The sequence below is a fragment of the Thermobia domestica genome, chromosome 7 (assembly GCF_964235325.1).
Source record: "Thermobia domestica chromosome 7, izTheDome1.hap1.1, whole genome shotgun sequence".
Lineage (NCBI taxonomy): Eukaryota > Metazoa > Arthropoda > Insecta > Zygentoma > Lepismatidae > Thermobia > Thermobia domestica.
Genome location: NC_137460.1, coordinates 108215545 through 108235314, shown reverse-complemented (window position 1 = coordinate 108235314; position 19770 = coordinate 108215545). Strand labels below are relative to the sequence as shown.

The following is a 19770-nucleotide window of genomic DNA, read 5'->3' as shown; positions in this document are numbered from 1 at the left end:
CATCAGTCCTGTTAATTATATGTGTTTGATTTTATGTAGTCAGCAGCATCCAAGTTTGTGATAATAGTTTGTTGGTGTGCGACAATTATGGTTTACACCCGATTTTTTCGTGATATCCCGATTTAGGTTTGTAGTGTATGCTGTGGTAGTCGACACTGTAATATATGATTATGTGTAGAAATGCAACATAAACGCATCTTACCAGATTGAATTTTAGGTGTGTGAATCACGTGTTAAGACCAAACAAGACTTGTTACTTGATTGTAGTCTTCCAAGTTATTCACTTTCAAACAGTTGAGTGTTAGTAAAATAACATTATTAACCGATGGAAGAATATATTCTGAAAAGCTTGTACTAAACAAATACAATATAACTCAGGGCCAAGACATGTATCCATTTTTTATTTTTATTTATTTTTTTTTTGGGGGGGGGAGAATATAAGACTCTTATCCTAAGGAGTCGAAAACTCCTATCTCATCAAATTTTTGGAAGGTCAAAAGTCATGTCAAAAATTTGGGATATGTACACTCATGTCCAAAATGATTGTCGCATATCTATAACTGTCTTCTTGTAAGGATATAATTTGATAATGATTTTGTAGGGTACTTTTAATACTGATACTATGTGTATAACCGAGAAATGTATCTTTGTGGTAAATTTCATATGGAAAGAATTATAAGTACGAAAATTAGACTAAGTAAAACAAAATGTTGCTAAATGGACAAGAAAGTTTTATTTCCGTTTTATTGTTCTTATTTACCGCTCTTTTGACATGAAATTTGTCACATACATGTCTTCACTGATTATACACATACTAACATTATAAGAAATACCGGTCGAATTCGTTATCAAATTATATTCCTACAACAACATATCTATAGACATGCGACAATAATTTTGGACATTAGTGTTCCTATGGGCCAAAGTTCCATATCCGATTTTGGGAAAGTATTTTTAGAAACACTTGTACCCGTAAAATTTTGAAAGGGTACGTTTACGTGTGTAGCTTCAGGTACTATTAGCGAGTAAGCAACTGAAAGAATGTGGCTTAAAACACCCCGCGGCATTGTAACTGTTAAAATAAGTAACAATGCAAATTCTCGAGAATCAATTGGGGAGCATTTATATGAAAGACAGTTGTTGCAAAATCGTTTGAATTTAAAATTTATATCGGATATGAATCATACATCTTTTTGTGTTAGTTTCTCGTAGATATACCTTTTCTTGTACTGCAACTAATATACATTAAATGTACCGTCAAGCGGGGCAATGATGAACCCCGGGTAAACTTGAACAGAAAGGGAGAATGTTTTCGTTTTTACCCTGAATGTAAAATATACAATAAATCTGTAAATTAAAAATGTACTTCAGTTCTGCAGATATACATACAACAAGGTAATACAGGTCTTAAATTGTGTATTTCTAGCCCCACCTTGCCAAAGAAAAAGTTTTGTACAGGGCCTATTTTCGCCATTTTTCGTGGGTCAGTTTAAGAGGTCTGTACTTTTTGACAAATGAAATTTAGAAACATTTTCCAGGCAGATTACGAGGGTCACTACGAAAGTTTTAAGATACGCATTGTTGTGGCACAGTATTTGAATTCCAACAGTTGCGTTCGGTAGTGTTATCCAGAGCGAAGAATCGAAGCAAGTTTCAACTCACCTCGCTTATCGGCGTAGCCGTATCGCTTTCACTTGTTTCTTGATGTAAGCAGTATTCGGCTGTCTAGAATGGAGCTCGAAAGGAAACATTTTCGGGCAGTGATCCTTTACGATTTCAAAAGTAGTTTGAACGAGACACAAAGCCTTGACCGTTTGCAGGGGGCATTTGGGGACCTTGCTCCTTCCCGTGCTACAATGTTTCGGTGGTTTTGTGAATTCAGAAGAGGCCGGACATCGCTTAAACATGAAGAGAGAGCTGGATGTCCGGCAACAGCTGTGTCAGATGAAAACATTGCCGCTGTGAAAGAAATGATTCGAGAAAATCCTCGAACAACTTTCAAGGGCATTGAATCTACAGTGAACATTGGATCGCCAGCAGTAACAAAAATTCTTCATGATCATCTTCGGCTCAAGAAGGTTTCATCTCGTTAGGTGCCTCACACTTTGACTGAATAGCAGAAGCGTATGCTTGTGGAATGGTGTGAAGAAATGCTTGCAAGATTTGATGAAGGCAATTCTCGACGCGTCTCTGACATTGTTACTGGTGATGAGACTTGAATGCATCAATTTGACCCTGAAAATAAACGCCAGTCTACAGTTTGAATCTTTCCAGACGAAAATTCACCCACGAAAGTGAAGCGACCGCGAAGTATGGGGAAGAAGATGGTCGCAACTTTCTTCTCCAAATCTGGCCATGTCGCAACTGTTCCACTTGAATAACAAAGAACTGTTACTGCTCAATGGTACACCACTGTTTGCCTAACAAAAATGTTCCAGAAGCTTCGGGAACGGCGTCCAAGAACTGGATTGCGTGGGATCCTGCTTCATCATGACAACGCGTCCGCACACACGGCCACATCACAATTCAGTTTTTAGATTCTACAGAGGTCAAACTTAATGGCTCCTGCGTCGTATAGCCCTGACCTGGCCCCGTGTGATTTTTTTCTGTTCCCCAGGATCAAAGATCGCTTGCGTGGGAAGAGATTTTGCAGCCCTGAAGAAGCTGTAGTGGCTTACGAGAATGAACTTTCAACACTTGAAGAAAAAGACTGGCAACATTGCTTCCAAAAGTGGTTTTCGACGATGCAAAAGTGTGTACAGTGTAATTGTGAATACTTTGAGAAAATGTAACTGTTAAATTTATTTTAAGTATGTAAGTTATTTCACATCCCAAAACTTTCGTACTGACCCTCGTATTGTACGAAACGTACCAGTGTCGCTATCTTCACCTGTTACCGTAGTTGTCACCCAAGTTGTATTGCCTAAAAATGACCTTATTCAAAGAGGGACAAAATGTTATCGAAATGGGGCATTGCTGAATAATAATAATCTACTCATAGTTAGTTAATTTACTTGCCCCATTTTGTGCCTGATAATGACCCATAACAAAACAATGTACATATATACAATAACATTTATTTATACTTTTTTTTATGATGAACATTAAAATCGTACCGCAATTACAGTTGGACAGTGATTATTGGTTAAATACTTAGGAAAGAAATCAGTGAAGCATTTTGTTGGCCAAGTAATTCATGTAGTTGATTCTTTTTATGATGTCAGATTTGCTCGCAAAGATATGAATGGTAGTATGTTGTACTGACCAGAACAAGAGGACGTGGATACTGTTTCCGCTGATCGAGCTCCTTCGTGGCTAAGCGGTTAGCATACGCGCCTTTAGCGTGGGAGACCCGGGTTCGATTCCCGGCGGGAGCTCATGTGGTTCGAATTCCACGTTAATCAGTAGGTCCACGTCTCATATAGCCTCGCTGCTGAAAGGGACGCTAAACTAAAATCAACTCAACTGTTTCCGCTGATGTGGTCCTGCTTGTTGCCTTAGCCGATGCTTGACGAAAGGGGCACGACTGTGTCTTTTTCGGTTTCACTTGAGTATCTGAAGTACAGTAAATAGATATTCTTGCAGCAAATAGAATAGTTCATACAGCAAATAGAATAGTTCATACAGCAAATAGATGTTTATACACTAAATAGATTATTTTTGATAGATAGCCGAATGTTTTTGTGGAAGATCTGTTTATTTTGTTTCATTTATGCTTCTGTTAAACATCTGTACTTTTCATTAGCACTAGTAATATGCTGCTTCTTTCACTTACAGTGAGAACAGCATTTTGTTTTGATATGCTACAGGTATTGTACACAACAGATCAGCAGCAAAAGTTCATTAATATGTGTACTTCATTCACAGATGCAAAATAGCTGTATTTAATTTTGTTTTCCAGTGTTCATTTTCAGTGCTTTTTATATTTATATTTCTTGTCAATATTTCGCAAATAAACATTTCGTTAATAACCATGCAATTTGACATTAGTCATTTATTTTGTAAAAATCCGAGAGGGATAGTTTATTAGTGTTATGGATTTTGTTCGTTCGATTTTCACAAAAGTGATATGGCTCATATTTCATTTATAAATATTCATTGAAACCCCAAACTTCGATAGTGGCTTCGCGTAGCGTAGTCGGTAACGCTCTTGCATTTGATGCGAATGGCACCAGGTTCGATTCTTTGTGGGAACACTCGGTAGGAAACGTGTAACAGCTTTTTCAGGCCATCCATCCTGAGTGAGTTTTTTCTTGGATTTTCCCCTTTCACACCACGAAAATACCGGGATGATACCTAATATAATGATCATCCCAAGCCACGTCCTTCCTTCTTCCCCAATTCCCTGGATAGTATGATCGCCGAGAGTTCAGAAATTTAATTCCTAATCCTAATCCTTGTCCAAACTGATTTAGTTTATATTTATCACAGAAGGCCAAAATGGGTATTTTACTCGTATGAGTGAATTCTGTTCTAATAATTTTCTTCATAGCAGCTGTAATATCTTTCTCCATATTCCGCAAATAATTATTTTAATAAAACTAACTTCAGATTAAGGGTAATTTATTGGAGGAAATAAATTTCTGTTCTCGGACAATATATTTGGAAAATACTTTTAGCGATTTTCTTTGCTTTATAACATTATATGTCGTTAAAAGTTTTAATTTCAATTGTAACTTGCAATACACATTGTATACTTTTCGCAAATACTTTTAACTCTTTGTTACATTGTCAAATAAGTTCGTTATCGATATTTTTTTAATTTATTCAAGTATATATTTTATTTTATTTATTTTTTTCATTTTCAGGACATAGCTGACTCTGCGTATAGATATAGTCGTGGAAGACCTCAGTTGCTCTCAAGTGTCAGCATGTTGATAGCTGATACATTGTTTAGTGTCCTTGTTCAGGCGCTATTTCTTGTACAGGTAAGTCATAGTAGGGGTATTTGGTGTTTGTTTGTAGGGAGAGTAGTATCTTATCCCAGTGGAAAACATAACGTGATCAGAGGTAGATTTTGCTCATATTACTGCACTCTACGAAACAGTCTCTTAATCCAAATGTTGAACCATTTATTCCCCTGTGATCGTGTTTTCCTTTTGATATTCCAGTATAAATCAGCCATGAGCTCTGACCGAGAATCAAATGCGGGTCTCCCGTTCCAAGGACACGTACTTTAAGCACATAGCCATAAGGTAGCTCTGCAAGTACACTCATGTCCAAAATTAGTGTCGCATGTCTATAAATATATTGTAGGAATATAATTTGATAACACCCAGTATTATAATCTTAGTATCTGTATAATTGGTAGACATGTATGTGGCAAATTCCATGTCAAAAGGAGCAGTAAATAAGAACAATAAAACGAAAATAAAACTTTCTTGTCCATTTAGCAACATTTTGTTTTACTCATTCTAATTTTCGTATTTATAATTCTTTTCCTATGACATTTACCACAAATATACATTTCCCGATTACACACATAGTATTAAAAGTACCCTGCAAAATCATTATCAAATTATATTCTTACAAGAAGACAGTTATAGATATGCGACAATCATTTTGGACATGAGTGTACCTATATATTCTCTACCTGGCATGCGTGGCTTACAAGAAATAACATCAGAATTGTACTTCAAAGGGATTACAATGACCGAGTAGATAGCTTTACTGCTAAAGTACATTAAGGCAGTAATCTATTCTTACGATTTATCTTCCTGAAATTCAGTGGAATACTATCTGAAGCAGTTGTGGTATTTGTGAGATATGTATAAAGCATATGGTGTTATGGTAAATGTTTGAACTGTCTTTCGTGTGTGAAATAGATATTATATGTACTTCCATGAAAATTTCTTTGATTTGATAATTGTACTTAAAATTGTTCTAGAGTATGTTGGTGAGCATGCTGCCAATCGTACTAATTGGAGAAGTTGTGTATCTAGTTCATATGTGTATGCTGTACTCACTGTATGCTTTCGAGTATAAGTGGTTTAATATGGGATGGGAGCTTCACAAGCGACTTACTTTCATTGAATTTAACTGGCCGTACTTCATAGGATTTGGACTGCCTCTGGCTGTGTTAACTGCTCTTCCTTCCTCATACATTATTAGGTAAGTACATTTCAACACAGTTTTTGCTTAAGTATGAATTTATATTATTGGATTTTAACGATGGATCTATTGAGTTAGGGTAAAGTTAAAGACAGAACCAACTCCTTAAGTGTAAAGTTGAGTAGATTTTAATCAAACTTTTAACTAAACGACAGGAGTTTTAATTAACTGTTAAAAGTTAACTTTGGCATGTGATCTCCCTGACTTAAATGATTAAAGTAATGTAATACCCAATCTTTTTTTATATCAAATCTCACATGACCGCTGTTAATTGTATATTTAAAAGAATAGTAACATTTAAAAAACAAATTTACAACAGTACACAGTCAAAATTTGGTCTGAAGGAAGCTAACATTGGAAATCTAAAAATTCCGAATTTTCGCTGTTGTTTTCAAGAAAATGCTTAACAGCAAATATTGACTATCCAATATTATTGTTTGGGTCGCGGTGGCTCAGTGGCAGAGCGTTCACCTCTAGTGCTTGGGGTCCCGGGTTCGATCCCAGCCCCCGCCAAGTGAACTTTGTGGTGGACAAACACCGTGTGCGTGGGTTTCCTCGGGGTTCTCCCGTTTCCTCTCACTTTCTTCATTCCACCATTCATTCATTATTCATCATCACCGTCTCCTTTAGCCTAACCGGCATAACCTTCGGACGTAAAACTCGAAGATTTCATTTCCAATATTATCGTTTAAAATGAGTGAAATAAATACGGATTCAAAGAGTGAGTTGCAGTTAACATCTAACTTAGACAGTAGGATATTTAAATCTGCGTTAACAAATCACCGAAATGGAACAGTATACGTGAGGTATCTCGGCATCACTTACCATTAAATATTGTTTCTGTAACTCATCCTAAATGTGGGATCTGATAGCAAGATGTCAAATGAAACAAATGTAGTTCAGTTTAATACTCGGTTAAATCAGTACCTCCTCGCGGCTTGCTGATTAATGCGCGTGCTCCCGGTTGTGATTCCCCATGGAGTTGCTTACATCGGATACAAACTCAGATAATGTTTTGGATAATACAGGGTGATCCAAAGGAACTGGAAATTTTGAAAATTGTGTTGGTAATACTAAATAACGTACGCCGGCTTGTCAACGACACCCTGCTATTTAGTTATCATGAATGCTTAGAGTGGTGCGCAACGTGATTTCGCGATCAAAGCGTTTTACAAAAGCAACGACAGTGTGGAGGGAGCACGTAGGGAATTCCATCGTCATTTTAATTTAAGACGCCACGAGCACAAGACAGTCAATCCTATGTAGTTATACCAGCGTCCATTGCACAGCAACAAAGCTACTGTGTAATGTGCTGTCATCATATGGTGTGATGGGCTCTTTTTAAAAAAAAAAAAGAAAGAAAAAGAAAAATAGGATGAAACTGAACATGCGATTACAATCACATCGAATCGTTACGTCGCCATGCTTGAAACCTGTGTTGTGCAACAACTACAGAGATTTCCATACATTATTGACATAGCCTGGTTTCAACAAGGTAGGTCAACGTCTCATACAGGACCAATATTGATGGCTGTTGTACGCCAGTTGTTTGGGGAATGTGTAATTTCGAGGAATGGTGACATTCAGTGGCCTCTCAGATCCCCTGATTTATCAGCTTGTAATTTCTTTTTGTGTATTCTAAAATTGCATTATTTTGTTACAGTCCACTTTTTAGCAAACTGTACCATTAAAGTAAACACATGCTTATATAAAAATATACATGGATGCTATTGGCAGCATTATTTGTTTGTTCGTTCCCTTTTACGGGTAAGATGAGTGCTTTAGTACCTCGATACTGATTGGCTGATAGATGTCACGTGATCTTAGATCCTGGGATTTTTGAAATTCGTTCCCTTTTACGGGTGAGTGCATTGGTACCTTGATTCTGATTGGTTGATAGAGGTCATTTAATCTTAGACCCTGGGATTTTGAAATTCATTCCCTCTTATGATTATCTTCTTTGACGAGTACTATGGTACCACGATTCTGATTGACTGATAGAGGTCACATGATCTTAGTCTCACCAACGGAGGAATTCAAATTTTTAGGTCACATGGTATGACGTCATGAGTCACCTTTGCGGGGAAATCCTTCACTCTCTTTTATGGTCGTGGTTCAAACCCTGCTCTCGCCAAGTGAACTTTGTGGTGGACAAACACCGTGTGCGTGGGTTTTCTCGGGGTTCTCCCGTTTCCTCCCACTTTATTCATTCCACCATTTCGTTCATTTCTCATAATCACCGTCTCCTTTAGCCTAACCGGCATAACCGTTGGACGTAAAACTCAAAGATTTCATTTTTTTTCTTTTATGGTCGGATTTTTCTTGAAATTTGTTTCATTTTAAGGTTATTTTTTTTAGATGAGTGCTTTGGTACCTCGATTCTGATTGGGTGATAGAAGTCACGTGATTTAGCCCCGCCCATGTGGGACATTCAAATTTTTAGGTTACGTGGTATGACGTCATGAGGCCAGGTGATCCAACCTTGACCGTGATTTTAGAATTTCGTTCCCTTTTATGGTTATTGTACTGATTATGTACTGAAGTTTACCTAAAATATTATAGTTTTCTTTTATATGTAAGATGGTTAACCTCTTTCTTACGTTGATGGAGAAGTAGCCCACCTTATATGTTCACGTGTGGAGATTGAGTACAGAATCTTGTCCTTGAATTAATGTGTCTCTGAAAGGATACATTAACTCTCTAACAATAGTGAAAGAGGGGCCCATCCTTGTCGCTTGTAGACGAACTAAAGAGATGGTGCTTTGCTTAAATCTGATTGTTCGTTAGAACTCGTACAAAACATTGTTGTGAGTTTGAGCGATTTTTTAAACGCTCAGCGTTTTGTTGCTCAGTAAGCGCTTTCTTGATGAAAACAGTGTTGCCAGATTTTTAAAATCTAAATTGCTCCGATTCTTTCCGAAACGGTTCCGCAGAGTGCAGGAATTTTCAAACTTAAAAGATTTTCAAAACTAAAAATTTTTCAAACCAAAAAAAATTAAACAAAATTTTTTCGACCTAAAAAAATATTTGAAACTAAAAAAATTCAAACAAAGTTTTTCGAACTAAATTTTCAAACCAAAATTTTTTGAACTAAAAAAATTCCAAAAAAAAATTTCGAACCAAAAAAATTGAAACTAAAAAATTTAAAACAAACATTTTTCGAACTAAACTTTCAAACCAAAATTTCTCGAACTAAACCAATTTTTAAAAACAAAAGTTTCGAAATAAAGATTTAAATCAAATCTAAAGGTTTTCAAATGAAACTTTTTCTCGAACCAAACTTTTAAATTTTCGAACTAAAAATTAAAAAACAAATTTTGGAAACTAAAAAGTTTAAATCAATTTTTCGAACGAATATTCTCAAACTAATCATTTAAACCAAATCTTGGAAAAATATAACTTACATTTTCCACCTTAAATTCTCATACCAAATTTTCAAGATTAACATTATTTGAAAACGAGTGTTCGGGGTTTCAAGAAATAGTAAAACATATATATTTTTTTTTTTTGCTTGTTGTATTTTAACGAAAGGTATGTGTTTTTTCTCACACAATTTTATTAACAATAAGTGGAGAATCAAGGTTGATGAATACTTTGATCGTGTCTTCATCTTCGAGTCTTGCAGACGTATCCTGTAAAGAAAAAAAGAAACAATAGATTACTTTACGAATTTCTTTTTTCCTGAAACAATAAACAGGAGTAAATATTGATGAGAGAGAAATAAAACTTACTCGTAAAAGATGGATGTGTAGCACTGTCTGTTTAGTTCCTTCCTCCTCGGGGTACGAGATGACAGCATTTCTTCTGCTGATGCTAGTGTTGCTGCTTTATGGCTTCCTCTGGGTACGATATGTCTGAATTTTTTCGTGGTGTTGCTGCTTTATGATAAGGAAGAAAGGAAAAGGAAAAAGACTATGTTAGATTGGTGGCCTCATTGGGTATTTACAATTTTTCTTCATCTCTTTGTTGTTCCAGCTTCCGTTTTTCAACGTACCCGTACGGAACCGTATCATACGAATTGAGTTCTCTAAATCGACGTTTTGTGTACTGGATGCTGTAATTTTTTATCTTCATTGCTAGTGAGGATGGTATGGTCTTTGGTCCTGCATATTTTATGAGAGGTGGTAATGGTGACTTGTCCACTTCATTGATTCGAAACCATTTCTTTTAAGGTGTTGAAATTTAAGTGTTGTTCTGCATCGTAGTGTAAGCTAAATGCTCTAATCTTGCATATATAGCTGGTGACATTGGTGTCTGGATTATATGTTTCTAAACTGTAGTTTTTCGGCCCTCCACTAACAAATGTCTTGATGTAGGATCGTTGTTCATAAGAATCTATCTCATCTGATAAACATCCCAAATAAGTGGAGGGTTCAAAGGTTGGCTCTCCCCGGTTTTTCTGTAAATATCACAGAATCAGTGTCGAAATATAAAACACGTTCCTGCAACATTTCCAGGTACTTGTACAGCTCCAGACGTGCCTGACATGTTGTAAATGCTCCTAAAACGACATTCGTGTTTTGATTTTGAACAGGCACATGTTCATTGTACTCCCAGAACGCATACAACATGGTATCATTGATGGGTACAATTTGATGGAACTCAATGTCGGGGGAAGTTAGTTTTTCATAAAATTCTTCAGGCCGATCAACGATCGTGGTTGGCTAAAGTTTGTACGTTTCGGTAGCTTGCCCCATAGAGAGTTAAGACACAGCTTAGATAAACTTCGTCGTGCAGGATTATTTTCAATTTTGGCCGGGTCCAAAGCAATACCTTCACGCTTCAGGACGGTTTGTATATATTTCGTTTTCTCTTCTTCGGTGACACATGAACTTGGCCATCCAGAAGCTTCCATTTTCGATTTGAGAAACGTGTTGATGTATTCCGTGAACAAACCACCTGTTTTCGTGATGGGGTCATATTGTTCAATGTCATAATCCCAAATTTCAAAGATTTCCACCGGTTGATATCTCAATTCTATTACCTTTTGTATTTTGTACAATACCCATGTTCCAGTAAGGCATCGCTCCTGATCGTTGTGCGTGCACTTTGCTCTAGGGCCTGGGTTTATTTCTTCGGCACAAGCAGCACACGGTGGAAATAGTAATTTCTTGTTGCATCGATATGGAAGGAGTCCGTGATAAAGGTGGCGACTTGGTAATATCGTCATTTTGATCAGCCCATTGACTTTACTTATTGGTGGTAATTTTCATCTCCCTGTAGATAAATTCTAGGGTGTCCTACAGGATATTTAGCGCACTTATTGGTGTAAGGATACAAGCTGATAATATCCAAATATCTTATTTTTTCTCCTGTTTTTTCGTCGACTTGATGATACAATTTTACACAATTGGTCCTGTCTCCAAAAAAGCTATCTCTTGGATTTAAGGGGCTGTGATTCATGTACGGATGATTCTTGAGATACGTCGCCATTTTTCTTTGCGTGCGCTCATAACGGAATTCCATGGTGTCTTCCGGATTGCCGTAAATGGGCTGATTACGGCCTGTAGTAACATCACTTTATAGCCATGATAAAAGCACCCGGCATGCTCATAGACGTGTTCTTCTAACGTCTCGGGATCTTGGTAGTAACCATCAACACGGAATCTCGCAATAAACGCTTCTTTTTATCGAGCCACACGTAAGATTTGTTTTCCTTTGGTTTTTCAATGAAGGCCAACCATTCCATTGCAGCGATCGATTGCGTACTTTTCCATCGATAACCATGTGCTGGTAGGATTCCAATGGTATTGGGGTTGAGGAAATTCCGGCGGAATACTAAATTGGAAGCGCTTGCAATCGTTATTGTCTCCAAGAAGGGATTCACTTTGGTTTCTGCTTCAAATGGCGTCATAAACGAAACACATGCTTGTCACAGTACATTGAAATCTTGAATGCAATAGTTGATAAGTTCATTCTGGAAATCAAACGTGTAATTACGATGATCGTTGTACCACTGCATAAACTTGTTTCTGTCTTCAACGGACATTTCATTTGCACCATAACACTTCGTTTCAGGAAGTGGTCCAATATACGTTTGGTTTTCCTTGGTGTTGAAAAAATCCTTTGGTTGCGGGTAAATTGAACACTTTCAGCAATTTGCTTAATGCCATAGGCAGGAAGTTCAAAGAGTCAATGAATGTTAGATTATTTAATGTTAAACTCAGTATCTTGGTCCTATTTAAAATGACGGCATGTCTCTATTGGCATTGTTTTACCATAGTCTTTAGAATAAAATGCGCATCGTAGCCTTTCGAATTGTAAGCAAGGCAAAAATTCTTATTTATGTTGGGATGGCGTTCACGCAAGTACTGAAGAAAATCAAATATTGGATCCTCTCCTTGAAAAATATACTGGCGCTGACCACACGTACTGCAAAACTGGTGAATATTGTCATTTCAACGCATGCATAACACTCCTACTTATTGTGCAACCAATAAATTCGGGACGTGTACGAACATGTCACCGCCATTGTTCTTGTCCTGCATGGATTTTATATCGTTGAAAATCAATAAGGCTTACTTTGCATGCGTGAGTGAAGGAAAACCAGTGCTTGGCGAAAACTTACCCTAAATGGCTTATTGGTATTTCGTGGAGATATTACCGATAAACCAACCATCGCCTCGTCGTCGACATTGGCTAATAAACGATTCAGCAGTGCTTGAAAACTGTTGTGTACATATTGGATAATATCGGTTCGTACGGGTGGTGCGCAGTAGTAGGCCCCCGTTATGGCTCGCCGAGTCAGCAAAATTTTTCTGAATATTGATTGGCTAATAGAGGTCACGTGACTTTAGGCCCCGTCCCCGCGGGAAATTCAAATTTTAGGTTACGTAGTATGACGTCATGAGTCACCCTGCGGGAAAATCCCTCACTCTCTTTTATGACAGGGATTTTTGAAATTCGTTCCCTTTTACGGGTAAGATGTGTGCTTTGGTATCTTGATTCTGATTGGCTGATAGAGGTCACGTGATTTTAGGGCCTGGGATTTTTAAAATTCGTTCCCTTTTACGGGTAAAATGAGTGTTTTGGTACCTCGATTCTGATTGGCTGATAGAGGTCACATGATCTTAGACACACCCACGCGAAATTGAAATTTTCAGGTCACATGGCATGACGTCATGAGTCACCTTTGCGGGGAAATTCCTCACTCTCTTTTGTCAGTTTTTTTAATTCGTTTCATTTTAAGGTTATTCTCTTAGATGAGTGCTTTGGTACCTCGGATTTTGATTAGGTGATAAAAGTCACGTGATCTTAGCCCCCACCCACGGGGAAATTTAAAATTTTTGGTCACGTGGTATGGCATCATAAGTTAACATTGTGGGGAAATTTATCAATCTGAATTTTACAATTACCCATTCTTGATGGTGAACTGAAGTTCCCCTTTTAGGGCTCGGACCTACCTTAAATAGTATTGTCTCTTTTTACGGATAAGATGGTTAACCTCTTTCTTACCTTGATGGAGAGGGAGCCCACCTTATATGTGCACGTGGGATTGAGTACAGAATCTTGTCCTTGAATTAGTATGTCTTTGAAAGGATACATTTATTCTCTAACAATGGTGAAAGAGAACATCCTTGTCATTTGTAGATTAACTAATGAGATGATGCTTTGCTTAAATGTGATTGGTTTATTGTTAGACACCAGTGAGTTGTGACTAAATTTCGAGTTGTTGTGCCATATCAGATATCATATTGCGTTTAGACTATGAGTCATAAGATTCAGTAAGGTTATCTATCAGATTTCTAAAAACTCAAGGTAAAAATCAACCACCACCAATAATCTTGCTGGTGGTGACATGCGCTGTGACTAAAGTTTAAGGTACTTCTGTATTGTTTCATATTAATCAGGTATTGAACGTTCAAACTTTGCGCCTCATACTAAAATTTTGTTTATCGCAACTCCCAAATTTAAAGAATGGTCCTACGTACCTCTCTCGATATACCTAAGTCCTAGAATTAACCATATAATTATATGTTGTAGTTAGGTCTCAATTAGGTCAATAACCTCCGTCAATTGTTTACCTTAGCAAAACTAACTGTTGTCTAGAAGTGTGTTATTTGATAACTCCCAAACTTTAGAAGTACCACAACAAATTTTGAAAAGGAAATGAATCCCTGTACACTACCTCATCAAGGTCAATCACGTGGTACAACGTATAAATTACGTTTATATTTTGGCCCATAGGCGGAAATATTCAAGACCAATAACGAAATTTCATTTTGACAATTCTTAAATTATCCTACAAAGTTTCAATGTACCAATGTCCTGGACCCATAATACCATCATAGGTCAATAAGTGACCACGTGATCATACTAATATTTGACAATGATTTACCCAAAAAATGGGATACCACCCAATTTTAAGAACAATTACCAATTATTGATTTGACAATAAGAAATGTACCTCTTCCTAATTTTAAGATTGGTGCACAAATACACCTGTGTTATAAAAAAAGTAATAAATCCTGTACTCATTCAATGATAAAGCCGTATCAAAGAAGATAAAATAGGTCAATAACCTTCGAATTTTGAATATTTGGCCGTAAGAGGGACACCAGAATTTCAAAGGGTTCTAGAAAACGTTTACCGAATGTTGTTATTTGATAATTCCCAAATATAAGGAATGGTTCTATGTACACCAAACAAATTTTAAAAAGTGAGCATCAAAGTATAAGGGAAATGGGCCCCTGAATACAATCATATGCTCATATAAAATAATAAAGCCCTCATTAAAGAGAATAAATTTGGTTAATAACCTCCGAAATTTAAAATTTTGGCAAATTTTTTACCCATGAAAGGGAACGAAGTGGACCGCCCAAATTTATAGTGATACATATTAGGGTCATATACTATTATACTGAATGTTTAAATTTGACAATTTCCAAAATTAAAGGGGTGGGCCAGGTACCCCTCCCAAATTTTTAAAGGGGTGCACCAATATACATGTGTCTAATAAAAGAGAATGGACCCCTATACATCCCCATATAACCATATAAGATACCACCTCATCAAAGGGATAAATTGGGTCAAAAACCGAACACTTGGTACAACGTATCGCTTACGTTTATATTTTGGCAATTTTTTACTCATGAAAGGAAACGAGGTGGACCACCCAAATTTATAATTATTAATACATATTAGGGTTCTATACTATTATACCAAATGTTTAAATTTGGCAATTTCCAGATTAGGTCAAAAACCTCCGAAATTTGACTTTTTGGCAATTTTTTACCCATAAAAGGGAACGAGATGGACCCCAAATACTTACAGAGGTACATACTATAGTCGTAGGCTACCATACCCAATTTTTAAATTTAGTAATTTCCAAAATTTAAAGGGGGTGGTCCTAGGTACCCTTGCCAAAATTTAGGGGGTGGGCCAAGGTTTTCTTGTTGCTTGTCACGTACATTCGGGTAAGGCTATGAAAGGGGCTTGGAATTAGCATGTATACATCAGTGTGTTAATATCATCTGAATGAGACTATCTTATCATTTTAAATTGATCGAGTTGATGGATAACCTAGTTATTGGATAAGTAGAATAACACAAATATTTAAAAACCAAATTTTATTACAGTAAACTTTCTACTGATATTAGCTCTGAAAGTTTAGTAATATATTCTCAGGAAGCTAACTTTGCAAATGTTATTTCTGTATACGAAATGTGAGAGTAATACTTAGAAATATCTCATTTGCTGCTTTGATATTCAGTCTGGATAATAGCATAACCATTGTAACATATATTTTAACTGTAATAAGAAAACCTGAAATAATCCGATCAGTAATCATAACATTCGCTATAAATGCTCTTCAACATATTATAAATGTCGTGATAACTTTATTTGCGGTTATAGTTAATGTATGAATTGTATATGTAGGTTAAGTTAGATAGCTTAGGTTAAATTGGGTAGGCTAGGTTTTGCTAAATATTGCACTTCAAGCCTCTTGATTGGATTGACATCACCGCAAGTTCCTGGATATTATCATCTCTAAATTATTAACCGTTGCGCTTAGGAAAATTATACTTTAAGAAAAAAATATTTACTCTATATGATTGGGTTACAATAGTAATAGGTCCGGTTTCAAAGTGGCTTCTCCAAGCCAGGATTTGTGTCCATAAAGATGACACTAATTATTAATACATCATTATTTATCATTTCTTATAGTGAAATTAGTGTTTTTTTTTTCAATTTTTACTATTAAATGAGATAAAAATTTGTTTTCATGAAATTATTTAATTTTCAAAATTTCCCTCTTTTGAATCATCCTGTACTTAAAATAATAGGTCCCGTTCTCATATAGAAGGAGCGTTGAATCATAATGCTGGAAAATTGAAATAAAACACTAATTGAAACTTCACATTGTTAAGAGTATCTGACCTTCATGTCTTTGATAGGAACACACACAAATAAATAAGTTAAATTAAATTAAAATTAACCTTATTATTGTCAGCTGTATATTGATCAAAGGACAGGATAGCCGGGCCAAGGTTCAGGCTGTGAGTAATGTAACAAAGCTTTGTACCACATATTCACTCGAGCACGTGCCCTCTCTCTCTCTCTCTCTCTCTCTCTATATATATATATATATATATATATATATACAGATGGTGATCAGAAAAATGGAAACACCTGAACGAAATTGCAACTTACCAGATTAGTATGGTGTCGGGCTACCTTTCACCTTCAGAACAGCCTTGATGCGACGTGGGATGGAGGCATAGAGGTCGTGAATGGTAGCGAGTGGAATTTTACACCATTCCTCTTGCAGGGCATCAGCCAGTTCTGTGAGAGAGGATGAAGGTGGAAATCGTCGCCGGAGACATGTTTCCAAGACGGCCCACAGATGTTCAATTATATTGAGATCTGGGAATTGGGCGGGCCAGGGGAGGTGTTGAACTTCAACCCGATGTTCCTCAAACCACGCTGCAACAACGCCAGCTGTGTGAATGGGTGCATTATAATCCTGGAAGATGGCGTCATTGTCCGGGAACAACATCCGGACCATAGGATGCAAGTGGTCTCCTAAAATTGCGACATAATCGTTGGCAGTGATTCGTCCGCAGGTGTGACCACAGAACACAATGAAAACCATGATATGGCGGCCCACAGCATCACCGAGCCGCCGCTATGTTTCACAGTTGGGCGGATACACTGCAGATCATAAGCTTCTTTGGGCGTTCTCCACACATAAACACGGCCCGTGGTTAGGAATAGGGTGAAGGATGACTCATCCGACCATATCACACGTTTCCAGTCCTCAACGGTCCAAGTTGCATGGTCGCGGCACCATTTGCGGCGTGCGAAAGCGTTATGGTTCCTGATGAGCGGTTTGGCCAGTGCAACACGACCCCGTAAGTTCATGTCATGTAATTCGCGGCGGACTGTGATTGTCGAAACAGGGTGGAGGAGGTGGTGATTGAGTTCCTCCGTCACTTGCTCCGCAGTGGCACGACGGTTCTGCGTGACAATGCTCTTTAATACCCGGCGTGACCTGTCACTCATGATTTTCTTCCGCCCACTGTTCCGCTTCCCCGATGTGGTTTTTCCGTGTGTTGTGTAGGTCGTCATCACCTTCGACACTGTCCCACGCGACACACCTAACACAGTAGCCACTGCCGTCACACTCACTCCACATAACCGCGCACCAACAATTTGCCCTCTTTAAAAATCTGAGAGGTCTCCCATTTTACAATACCTCCGTCTGCTGCAGCCACTGTACACCGCTGTTCCACTGCGCCTGACGTAGTATAAAGACCGACCTAACACACCACCACCAGCGGTCCGGCGCTGCGGGCGCCACGACACCACTGCCAACCCATACATCTGACGTGTTGCCAACTACAGGTGTTTCCATTTTTCTGATCACCATCTGTATATATATATATATATATATACTCTCCTCGTTTCTCGGAGTCGGCTTGGTTGGCCTTCCTTTGTCAGTATGCGGCTAACTTCTCTCTCTCTCTCATTATGGATTATAGAGGTATTAAATTTATTGTAATTTATTACGGATTATAAAGGCATGCACTTTTATGTGTGCAGTGAGTGAGTTCGCCATGAAGGTGACTCGAACTAATTTGTTCAATTCACAGAGCTAATTGTGCTGTACAACATAAAAAAAAAAAAAAAAAAAGTTTTGAAACATTTTCCGAAAACTAGACTTCGTAGAGAATTCAGATGCTGTGGGAAATTTTAAAATCTGTAATATATGTGTTCTGAAATTGATATCTGGGTCGTCCCCGGAAGAGCATGACCACAGCAACAGTTGCTCTGGATGTTTATAAAAATTACTTATCTCAAATGTACCCAAAATTATACAATGTTTGCGTTTCGGCAAAGAATTTATTACCTTCCCCAGCACAAATTCTTACAGAAAACTAACGTTGTCTGTAAAACTACATCACCGTGATTATTTTCTGACTGAACATGATTAGTTTTCTTAATTCCAGATGTCTTTCATAAAATTACTTTCGTCCGTATTTACTTCTCTTCATAAACATTAACTGGTATTCCATGTAGCTTTAATTATGGTAATATTTAAAGAAATCTTGCTTCTTATCCCACGTGTTTCACTTATGTTCTTCAATCTATTAACAAATGTAATGGGTTTGGTTCAAGAAAAGCGATGATGTTAAACACGATAAGTAAAATCACTTGCACTACTCATTTTGATGCTAACACTACTCGGTTTTGAATAATCAACCTTCTTCAAACAACCTTAAATAAAATTTAAAATAGCTCATGTGGTTCGGATTCCACGTTAATCAGTAGGTCCACGTCTCATATAGCCTCGCTGCTGAACGGGACGTTAAACTCAAAATCAACTCAACTCAACTCAAAATTTAAAATATACTCCTTTTTAATTATTATGTTCCTTTATGCTAAGAAAGTAATGAGATTTGAGGAAGACACACAAGTTGATGAATTAAAATTCCTTGTTTCACTTAATCCACATTATTTCTTACATAGAAATATTCTGTAAAATAGGTTGACTACACATATGGAACTTCCACACGTAGAACCAAGTATTGATGTAATAGGTAAACCAAACATCCACATGTTGTATCGTAACCTATGTTGACTTTTTTTAATTAATTTTTAATAATTTATTAAAGTGATTTACCAGTTATTTGTAACAAAGTCCTATTGTTTTTTGAAATTTGCTGAGGAAGGCAGTAATTTTTTTGCGGAAACATACACACTGCATAATTTTGGGTGCTTGTGGGTAAGCAACGTCTATGAATCTTTGAACATGCATCCTATAAAATCAAGTAAAATGATAGAAAGTAAAGAAATGAGTTGAACTGACATATATATATATATATGTATCTTCAGTTCTCTTTGGACAATAGATTGTGTACCTACCCTGCATGTTGAATATTAGAAAATAGTATTTGTGTTGTTATAGGAAGAAATTCTGTTTCTAAAGTATAATTTACGAATTTACTGCCACATTTTGTTAGTGTACCTTCTATGAACATCCTCTCGTTTAATCAGTATGAATTAATTAATTTTTAAAATAATTTTGCAGTGGGTGTGTGTTTTCAATACTATTTCCACTTTTCATTATAAGTGGAAATGAAGCCGAACCTGTCACCGGAGTCTGGTAAGTAATACTCTTAATATATTTCAATGATGTAAAAGTCCATGATATAT

General features: G+C 37.0%; 1 protein-coding gene across 1 annotated transcript in view; it reads left to right on the top strand.

Annotated features, from left to right (window-relative positions):
* Window positions 1-19770, top strand: part of tank (EI24 domain-containing protein tank) — a 55127-nt gene that overhangs the window by 10068 nt on the left and 25289 nt on the right. Inside the window, exons 4-6 of the mRNA XM_081765105.1 lie at window positions 4809-4928; window positions 5888-6111; window positions 19646-19720. Of these exons, the coding sequence (XP_081621231.1) occupies window positions 4809-4928; window positions 5888-6111; window positions 19646-19720 (419 nt within the window). The remainder of the gene's footprint in view (window positions 1-4808; window positions 4929-5887; window positions 6112-19645; window positions 19721-19770) is intronic.